The following is a 10971-nucleotide window of genomic DNA, read 5'->3' as shown; positions in this document are numbered from 1 at the left end:
TTATAATAGTATTGTAGGGTGACAGTTGGTAGCTATACTCGTGAGCATAGCATCATGTATACAGGTGTCAAATCACAATGCACCTAAAGCTAATGTAATACTGTGTGTCAGCTATACACACAACTTTTTTTTCAATTAAAAAAAAAAAGAATGGACAGGAATTAGTATACCTATTTGGTCATCACATGAATTTGAGGGAGGGCATACTGCCTCTAAAAAACTCCCTCCAAATAACTAAAAGGCAGTCTTACCTACCAGTTGAAAGGAACTGTGTCAAAGTGACAGTCTAAAATGTATGTAAAGTCCTGGGAGACAGTGACAGCCACCCACCTATCAGTTATGGTCTCATAACGCATGCGTGCGTACACATAGCTTCTAACCCACAAACTGGTGGAAAGTTTTCAAACTGACAAACTTGTCAATGGAAACTGTAATAAATATGCAAAAATAAAGACCAAAATAAACCCGAGTCCAACCACCTCGTTAATAGCTGAGGTCTTTATTTCAATTTGTATGTACAGTAAAAGTGCTGCTGAGAATATGCAGCAACCAGACAAAACATAAATGTAATTCTCTCTCAACAATTAGCAGCTTAAGATCTATCAACTACAGTGTTAACGTTCACGCGTTCACAAGTGTCATTTCTGTACTTTTCAAATCGTGCAAGTGAGTTTTTATTCTTACACACTTTGATAAAACACACAGTCTAGTAGTCAATCCTACTGAGGGTATCACCTAGCATACACAACACACAGACAGAAATGTTAACTCTTAGAGCCACATTCAAAATCCCCAGTTTCATTTGGGGGTGGGAACCATAATTTTGCCTGTGTCAATTTGCTGATTATAATATTTGGTTTTGTTTTGGATGCATATTTTCCAAAGCTGAAAGGCAACTCCTTGCTGGAGCTCACTTGGAATTCAGCATTTCATCTGACTGTATCTCAAAGGAATAGGAAGTCAGAAACAAAACCAAATGCAGTGAAGACCACATAAAAATATGCTCATTATTAGGGCATGGCTAGCAAGGAAGGCTTGATCGCAGTGTTCTTCTTGGTTACCAGATTTTCAACTCAACTGGGTGAAGGGGGTACAGGGAAGAAAGAAGACCCGGTCAATGAAGTGTAAAATTTAACCTACTTTTGCTTCTTAAGGAGCCTGTGGAGTAGAAAGCCTTCCTTGCTAGGATGCACGGAGTATATACCAAGGAATTGAAATTGGAGCAGACAGAAGTGCCCTTCAATTGAACCATAAAAAAGGAAAAATGTTAGTTATTCTACAGCCTGAACAGAGTCACCCAGGCTACCACAGCCAGCCTCAAGCACCAGCACTAACAAGTAATCCAGGAATGCTTCATTTCAAAGGGAATGCGTGTAGTCTTTAAAAGAGAAGAAGTGTTAAAGCAAGGGGAAATTTCCACTCACAGAACAATTGTTAAACAACCATTTGAGTGAGGTTATAGAAGGGCTCAGAATAGAGGAGAATCCGGGAACAGCCACAGTGCAAAGAAACACAAAGGCAACAGGTGTGGGCAGCGGGAAGTGGGGGAAGGCATGAAAACAGATGCATGGTTACAAATAGCATTAAATGCAGCTAACTGTTGGGCCTGGTGAAGAAATCAAGGGACAACACAGCTAGAAAGCTGTTACTGTGCCTGACCTAGCCTGTAGCTCCTTCCTAAGACAGTTTGAGAGGATCGTGGGCAGTTAGCACAGGCCTGCTTGGCTGGGAGCTCAGGGGTCTGTCCAGAGGTGAAAACCTTCCTTTGATAGAAACTGTCCCAACACAAATGGGAGCAATATCAATCCATCTATCACAGTGTCTTCCAGTGCCCACAAAAAACTTAGTAGCCTCTACACAGTTTAGGGGACTCAAAGGTTCTTACAAAAACTGGAGGATTGTGGCTAAAGCCTCTTTTCGATAGCTTTGTGGGGCTCTCTTCCCTACTCTGAGTGATAAGCTAAAGCAGAAAGTTAGCAGAAACTATGCTAGTTCGACAAGGTCATGGTGTCCTTTGGCACTCCTGCCTGAAGTCACTGCAATATTTTTAGGCAAAGTTAACATTTAAAATACATAGGCATGGGAACAATTTGTTTTTGGCCTGAACATGAATTGGTTCCAATTATTTTTTAATAGAAAAATCATCCCTGTGGTCCCTGCTCTGGGCACTAATTTTGAGAGGTCAACAGAGCTAACAGGTTGTACTACAATCATCTGGGGATGGAGTGAAGATTGGGGTACCTGAGTTAAAATATCAAAATGGTTATGGAAACAACATGCTGACTCTGAGAAGGCCAGCCTGCCAAAGCCACAGGAGGCTGGAGCTGTCATGTAAACCATCCTCTCAGACAGAGAAGGCAATGCTAATCTAGTTCCAAAAGAATTTCCTCGTATGGGAAGAATAGGCAAAGCATGCTTTGCTACTCTTTTCAGGGCATATTATGTGCCCCTTGCTCATCACTTGGTTGCACAGAACTGAGGCCAAGAGGGAACAGCATTTGCGATTCAATACTATGAAGAGATTAACCAAGCTTTCCAGATATGTTCTAAAGGCCCAGTCCCATCCTGGTGGAACTGGTTATAGCATGGGGAAGAAGGCTCAGTTCTTTCTTCTAAATTGTCTATAAAAGTCCACTGAGCACAAGTACGTTAGTAAGTCAGTCTAGAGGACTAGGAAGCTGACAACATTTTACACCACAAACTTGGGTCCTTCAAACCTGACAGATCCTTTTCTGTTCTTTAGGGAGAATCACCTTCAGTTGATTCTCTCAGGCAGACAGAATAAAGCTTTGAAATTAAGGATGCTGGGGCCAAAATGCAGACAGAAGGTTCCACATCACTTTGGTTTCAGTAATTAGGGGGTGTTAAGAATAAATTAAGGAAACACGAGGAATTACGTATGACTCTCATAATATAGTCTCGATTTTTCCTAAAGATAACCCCAGCCCAAAGTCACTGGGTGAACATTTTCTTGGGGCATAAAAATCTCTACCCTATCATGCTGGTTTGTGGAAACAGCCTCCTCCTCTCCCTGCACACCCTTTTCCTCTCCAACCAAGCCAAACCCATGAAGTGGTGGGGTGGGGGTGGCAGGACACCAAAAAGCAGCAGCCAGAGGAGGAAGTCTAAGCTGCATCTCAAATCAAGGGCATCAGAGGGGAGCATTTATAGCAAGTCTTCCTTTACTCAAACTGTTTCAAGACAAGAGGGAGCAGCACACTTAAATATCCACACATTTCTTCATTTAAAAACATCACTTCTTTATTTCAAAGGAAAAATAAAAGACCCTCCCAACCCTTTCCAAAAAAACCCAATAATAATAATAACAATAATAAAAAATCCTATTAGAAACCATAAGGAAGCACTGAGAGTTTGAGTATTACATTCTTCAAGTATGCTGTTCGGATTTTTTTTTTAAAGTTGGTGACTATACACATATTTAAAAAAACCTTAAAAGTGCGGCCAAGGGATTTTGCTTAAAATTAAGTATTTAGAGGGCTACTTCAAAATACTGTAGTAGGGCTTTGCAGTGATCCTTTGGGGCATGATGCTTTCACTTTTGTATCCTAGTAAAGGTTAAGGGACCAGGTTCAAAAGTGATCATACTTCCAGGGTTAGCATGAGTGGCCAACTTGGGTGAGAAAGCCAGGGAGAGATCCATGTGTTCATCCACGGACAAGGACAATCCACCCTGAATCCAAAAATTCAGACATGGAATGTGGTAGGATTTCACAGTAAAGTTAGTCTGGGAGGGGGAGAGGTGGTGAGCCCAGACGAGGCAGGGTGTTAGGTTTAACTGGTTTCCCTAATCAGGTTTTTGCATCTTTTTAGTGGGTTTTAGTGCAGTCCTTCAAGCCACAATTTAGAATGCCCTTCAGTGTGCTCCAGATTGTTGGTTCATATTAAAGGACTGTTTAAGATTTGCATCCCAAGGAAAATCATGCTACATAAAAATGATCCAAGATTTTTGCCCAAAAAACTTCTTGGATAAAATCTAAAAAATACTATTGCAATTGCGTCTCTTGAAGAAAAAAACATTATTCTAAATGTAAACAGATTCACTCAACTCTTTTGTTGTTGTAGAAAACTTCAAAGTAGGTAAGTTGCTGTCTAATTCTTCGCTGCATGCACTCGCCAGAGGGTAGGGGAGCACTGCCTTCTTGTGCCAGCATCATCTGGGGGAAGAAAAGAACCGTTCCACATAGCTGAAGAGGGCGTCCCAGTGCTTCCAGAGAAAGGCAATGAAAACCACAAGGAATAAAGTGCTGAACGTCCTGTTGCGAGTCTTCATGAGAGGAACCACGCAGTTGGCTACCGTGGAGACAAAGACCAAAAGGACCGCCATGACTGCCAGAAGGATATTGATGAGTTTACCCAGAAGGTTCCGGGCAGTGGCATTCTCCAGCCCTTCCAGCTGTACCACCTGCTGCTGCTGCTGCTGCAGCTCCATCTTGGAGATGCGGGTCTGGCATGCCTCCAGGGCCTCCTGTGGGCCAGAACAGGGAATAGTTAAGCCTTCTGCTCATACGTACTCCGAGTAGCTGACATGCCCTTTGAGCAAGCCAGATGCTTCTTGAGCTATGCCGGTGATTTTAAATATGTAAGTCATTATTCAAGCAACTCTTATTCACCTGAACTGCTCTCCATTGCATTCTTTGTGGGATGGCTCACAGGAAGTAGTAGCCACACTTAGATTTGGTTTTAAACATTAAAAAAAAATTTTTTTAATATTTATTTTTGAGACACACACACACACACACACACACACACACACACACACACACACACAGAGTGCTAGTGGGGGAGGATCAGAGAGAGAGGGAGACACAGAATCTGAGGCAGGTTCCAGGCTCTGAGCTGTCAAGAGAGCCCGACGCGGGGTTTGAATTCACAAACCATGAGATCATGACCAAAGCCGAAGTTGGATGCTTAACTGACTGAGCCACCTGGGTGTCCCTGGTCTTAAACATTAAAAAAAAATTTTTTTTTAATGTCTATTTACTTTTGAGAGAGACAGAGACAGAATGCGAGTGGGTTAGGGGCAGAGAGAGAGGGAGACACAAATATGAAGCAGGATCCAGGCTCTGAGCTGTCAGCACAGAGCCCAAATGCGGGGCTCGAACTCATGAGCTGTGAGATCATGACCTGAGCTAAAGTCGGCTGCTCAACCAGCTGAGCCACCCAGGCGCCCTAGTCTTAAACATTTTAATGACAAGACTTCAAATATACAATTGGCTTTTTTTTTTCCCATTTAAAAATCACAAATTTAAGTTGCACAGTTGTGCCACATAAAACATTTCAAATAGGATACATAGTTCCTCTTGATACTTTCCTCAAATCCAGGTCCTAGTCTTAAAGTAACACTGTCAATTTAATGTGTTCATCCTTTCACTTATGTTTAAATGCATACATATTTAAGCCTAGGGAAACGTATGGAATTATTTTTTGACTTTCTATCTTAATATAAATAGTATCACAGTATGGCAACTAATTCATAACTTGTTATTTTACTCAACAGTGTGGGTCCTGGTAATCCTTTCCCTGTCAATGTGTAGAGATGTACCTCATTCTTTTTAACTGCTATGTAGCATCTTACAGTAGGGTAGGTATTTCATAGTTTATTCAGCCAGTTCGCAACTGGAGAGATTTAGGTTATTTCCAACTTTTCTACCGTAACAACTATAATGTGAACATCCTCTCAACATCCTTGTACACACTATCTGGTGTTTTCCAAGTTAAGCAAACCACAGACATCAGTGTAAAGGGCACTCTGATCCATCTCCCTAAAAAGAGTACACTTCCCCCCTTTTAGGTTGATCTCTTTAAAAGAGGGCACTATGCTCAAACAGTAGACCAAATATCTTAAGTAAAAGGTTCCTTTCAAGCCATGAGTTTATATGAAATTTACCCACAACGTTCAGAGGACAGAACCTATCTCCTTAGCTAAGGTCAGGTATCCTGTAAAGTTCAGTAATGGTGGGAGCCCGAGGTTTTTCTGGTCTTGGCTCCAGTGCGTCCTGGTTTCCCAGGACTTGAGGTGAAGGCTAGGCAACTTCAGGCTGAAGCAAGCTAGTGAATGGACAGTCAATGAATACTACCCAGCCCAGAATGATCATGGGAAAAAAACTAAAACATGAACAGAATTCTGAAGTCTGGAGAAGTGGCAGCTGGGCAAATGATCTAGACATTCTCTTGATTCGTTTGGGCTGTAAAAAAGATTCCTGGACCACTTCCCTTCTCTAAGACTAGCTTATTTCAAGATGCTTTCATATGAAATCAGCAACTGTTCCCCTAGAAATACCTCCCAAGATAAGAAAAAGTTACATATTCTATTTCTTCACAGCATACACTAGAGGGCTAGTAACCTTAAACATTACTGCCTCATGTGTTATTCTCACAAACTGCTTGGCAATGTGCCTGTAAAAGGCTTGGGTTTGGCAATTAGGACAAAAGCCCTTTTTATAGAAGAAGACAGACAAGATGGCCATGAATCTTGTCAGAGCAGCTCCTGAAGCAGGAGCCAACAGATGTAATAATGCATGTAATCTTCTATATACTGAGACCTCAGAACATTTCCTAAGAACTCAAGCAAGCATACCACCCCTAAATGGTATAGACTTTTGAGAAATGTACCTCATTTCAAGAATAGGTAAATTACAGTTAATATAACCTCCTCCTGATATTCTATGTTCTGCATCTTTTTTCCTGAACTTTTCAAATACTATGGTAAAATACACCTAACATTAAATTTATCATTTAATTTTAGCCATTTTAAAGTGTACAATTCAGGGTCATTTAGTAAATTGATAATGTTGTACAACCATCACTACTATCAAATTCTAGAACATTTTCATCACGCCCAAAAGAAATCCCCTATCCCTGTTATTCCCTTTCCCCACTCCCTGTAGCCCCTGTCAACCACTGATCTACTTTCTGTCTCCATAGCCTATTCTGGACATTTCATGTAAATGGAATCACGTAATATGTGGCCTTTTGTGACTGGCTTTTTTTCCCACTGAACTTAATGTTTTCTACCTTTATCCATCAGTATTTCATTCCTTTTTCTTCTTCTTCTTCTTTTTTTTTTTATTGTGGTAAAAGACATAGAACATAAAATCTACCACCTTAACCATTTTTAAGGGTACAGCTGAATGGTAGTAAATCCATTCATAATGTCATGCTGCCATCACCACCATCCACCTCCATAGCTCTTTTCATCTATACTCATTACACAAGCACCCCTCATTTCCTTCAATCCCAGTCCCTGCCAACCACCATTCTACTTTTTGTTAGTCTTATGCTTTTACATGTGATCCTTCATGCTAACCTGGATGTCCCGGGCCCGTTCATAGGACTGATATGCGATTTTCTCTTCCATGCTGGCCAATTCCTGCTTCAAGTTTAAGATTTCATTCTGGTGGAGCTCTGTTAGGTCATTTAGTTGTTCTTCTAATCGTTCACATCTAAGAATGGGGGAAAAGTTAGAATTTTATGCATTCTGTATTTTTCCTGGTATTACTCTCACATCCCATCCCCCAAATCCTTTCTGCAAAGGAAGAAAACAAAAGCACAGAAAAATTAAGTCAGTGGCCTGGGCTAACAAGGCATGCTAGTGGGTTCAGTTCTCAGTCCCTGGAATGGACAGCTTGTCACAAGGCCATATCATAGCAGCAACATGGTTTTTCCACAATCTTCTCAACACACAGTATTTGCAGCGATGCCAGCAGCCCTGGTTAGCTTTGAGCATATTCATAATAAATGAGGCAGTTCTTACTCTGCTCTGAGCAGCAGAGGGGAGAGGCAAAAAATAGAGGACAATTATGCAGGTCTCATCACAAGATAAACAGCACATAAATGGAAAATGACCTTCTAGCAGTCACCAGTAGCTTATTCTGATACTGGGTAAGTCACTCACCTGGATATTCATGATTCAGGACCTATCATCCCCATGGCCAAGCACAGCGTCTAGGTCATCTTAGTCAACAAATACTTACTGAGAGTCTGATGTGTACCAGGTATACTGTGGTAAGCAACACAGAATGCCTACCTTCAGTAATTTACATGCTAAGGTGTGTGGTGGGGGAGGGAGGTGAGGCAGAAAAAACAAGACAATTGCAGGTATGGGTAAGTAAAACGTAGTCAGTAGGGGTATACGACAGAGTGCCTGATGGTAGGTTAAGCTGGAATGTCAGAGAAGAACTCTTTCCTGCTCGGCACTCTCCAGCAATGAGAGCTGAAACTTGAATGATGATATGAATGGACTTATAAAGATGTGGGGGGAGGAGTATCTCAAAGCAGAAGGAATAGTAGGTATCAAGTTCTCAAGATGGGAACTAGCTTGGCAGGTTTGGGGGACACAAAGCAGGCCTGTGTGGCTACAGCTGAGAAAAAAAACAGAATGGAGGGAGATGAGGTTCCTTGGGAACAGGTCCTTTTCTTCATCTTGTATCTCTAGCACTTAGGACTACCTATGAGAAGGTTATTTATATAAAGATGGAACCTGGGCTGGGCACCTAAGGACCAGTAGGATTGAAACATGTTTAAAGGACAAGATCAAAGATTTTAGGTGGGAAAAGAACATGGGTAAAGGGCAGGAGGTAGAAATGTACAGGATAATTGTAATGATGGATCTATGTTGGAGAGAAAAGGGAAATCTGGCCATAAAAGGTAGGCATGGGAGTTGGAATTCTGGAACAGATAGTAAATGGGCCCAAAGCAGATTGCTGATTGGGGAAGGGTGACATGAACACAGTGTTTTAGGAAAATGGGTTATGTAGAGGTGAAGAGGACAGACTGGGGTAGGTTGTGTCTGAAAATCCCAAGAACCAAACAAAGAGCTACGTAGGTAGAAGGACAGTTGAAAACTAACCATTAAAAAAGACTTGAAAGGTAACAAGAAATACATTCTAGGTTATGGTGAATAAAACGTAAGCTTCTCTGATAGACAGAGGGCTCAGCCCAACAGAATACACTACCCCTGAATGCTACTTGGGCAAGCACACACCCAACATTAGCATAGAAGCCTCAGAGGGCTTTGTATTAAAAAAATAAAAATGCCCGAACTCAGACACTTAAAACTACCTTGCCCTTTCCTTATTTTTAACCCCATATATAGTACACAAACTTTTAAGGAATACACAGAAGTTTTCAGTTTAAGGTAACTCATGTTGCAGCATCACTGATATTCTCCCTTCCAATAATCTGTATCATACATAACTACATCCTAAACTCCATTCTTTCTCTAAGAAATGAAGATTTTTTTAAAAAATGGCACAGCCAACACTTTTTATTACTTATTTTTTAATTTATTAGTCTTTCCCCTTTTTTACTTTTTTTTCACCCTTTATTACTTATTATTTTATTACCCTTTTTATTCAGTATTACTGAATCCTACTGAGTTCTCCTTTACCTTGGATAGGCATTTGTATTGCTTGCTTTCACACCAAAATTCTGTTACTAATGTGATGGGACAGATCAGAAAGTGTTTCCAACCTTTACCTGTAACTAGGGCCAACATTCTCTGTGACTGCCTTTTCACTTCATCTGCTGCCCAAGGCATGTTTTCAGAAACAGGCACCACCTCCAGAACTGATTTTCTACCATATTTTAAGTCCACCAAGTGCCATAAGATTACGTTGATATACTATTGCCTTTACAGGCTCATCTTATCTTAGCTCACTGCTCTGTAGTGTTTTTAGTGTTTGATTATTTCATCGTTCTCTCTCCTCACCAGAGATGGGAAAGAGACTTTACAAAAGGAGTGCTCCAGGGGCATCTGGGTGGCTCAATCGGTTAAGCGTCCGACTTTGGCTCAGGTCATGATCTCACAGTTCATGGGTTCAAGCCCTGCCATTAGGCTCTGTGCTGACAGCTCAGAACCTAGAGCCTGCTTTGGAATCTGTGTGTCTCTCTCTCTGCCCCTCCCCTGCTTGCACTCTCTGTCTCTCAAAAATGAATGTAAACAAACAAAAAAAGGATTGCTGCAAAGTTACCAGTCCTTTGAGATTTAAGGGAAGGGCTGGGCCTAGCAGCAAATAACCCTCCTAAGCCAAAGAATGATGTTGGGTGGCAGGGAGGGGAGCATGGCCGTGGTGGCAACAAGTCTGCTGATAAAAACAGACCCATGTGACATCTTTTGGCATGTGTTTCGTAATTGTATAGTTCTTTAGGCCTTTCAGGAATGTTGGAGAATCTTATTTGATATTAAACATGGCTCACACATACCATTAGAACAGAATAAAAAGTAACAGCAGCAGCTGCCATTTATTCAGTGCCTACTACATATCCAAATTCATTTGTAAAACCCAAGAAGGCAGTAGGTATTATCTTCACTTTACAGATAAGGAAACAAAGCTCAGAGAGGTAAAGTGACTTGCCTAAGGGAATACAGAAATTAAGTAGGGAGCAAAGATTCGAATCCATGTTCTTTGATTTTAAACCCAAGTTCTTAACCTTTTACACTGTGATGCCACTTCGAAATGACTCAAGAAGCCCAGATGAGCTAAACTCCCTTTGTAGGTAAGAAATCTGAGTCAGGTCTATAGCTGATCCAAATTACATTGCCATACAGGAGCTAGACTCAGCTACAATGACATGATTGTTTGGAACCTGATGTCAAGGTGGAGTCAATGGAAGGAGGAGTGTAATAAAAACGCTATAAACCCAGAGTCAAAAAGAGAATAACAACAAATGCTGGGGAGGATGTAGAGAAATCTGAACTCTCACAGAGCTGGTGGGAATGTAAATGGTGCATCAGCTTTGGAAAACAGTTTGGCAGTTCCTTAAAAAGTTAAACACAGAATTACCATACTACCCAGCAATTCCACTCCAGGTATACACTGAAGAGAGATGAAAACCTATTTCTACCTTCTTAGGTATACACAAACATTCACAACAACATTATTCTTCATGGCCAAAAAGTAGAAAGAACAAAATGTCCATCAACTGATGAATGGATAAAATGTGGTGTAA

General features: G+C 41.1%; 1 protein-coding gene across 9 annotated transcripts in view; it reads right to left on the bottom strand.

Annotated features, from left to right (window-relative positions):
* Positions 1 to 483: 483 nt before the first annotated feature.
* Positions 484 to 10971, bottom strand: part of TMCC1 (transmembrane and coiled-coil domain family 1) — a 250000-nt gene continuing 239512 nt past the window's right edge. For all 9 annotated transcript variants that reach the window (XM_086697355.1, XM_086697354.1, XM_086697359.1 and 6 more), the window contains 2 exons: positions 7328 to 7463; positions 484 to 4486 (listed from right to left, as the gene is read on the bottom strand). In XM_086697355.1, the coding sequence (XP_086553481.1) occupies positions 4172 to 4486; positions 7328 to 7463 (451 nt within the window). In that variant the 3' untranslated portion in view covers positions 484 to 4171. The remainder of the gene's footprint in view (positions 4487 to 7327; positions 7464 to 10971) is intronic.

The sequence above is a fragment of the Puma concolor genome, chromosome A2, assembly GCF_028749965.1.
Source record: "Puma concolor isolate L17-30 chromosome A2, mPumCon1.1.hap2, whole genome shotgun sequence".
Lineage (NCBI taxonomy): Eukaryota > Metazoa > Chordata > Mammalia > Carnivora > Felidae > Puma > Puma concolor.
The sequence above is the reverse complement of the archived record's forward strand: the minus strand, read 5'-3'. Positions and strand labels throughout refer to the sequence as shown.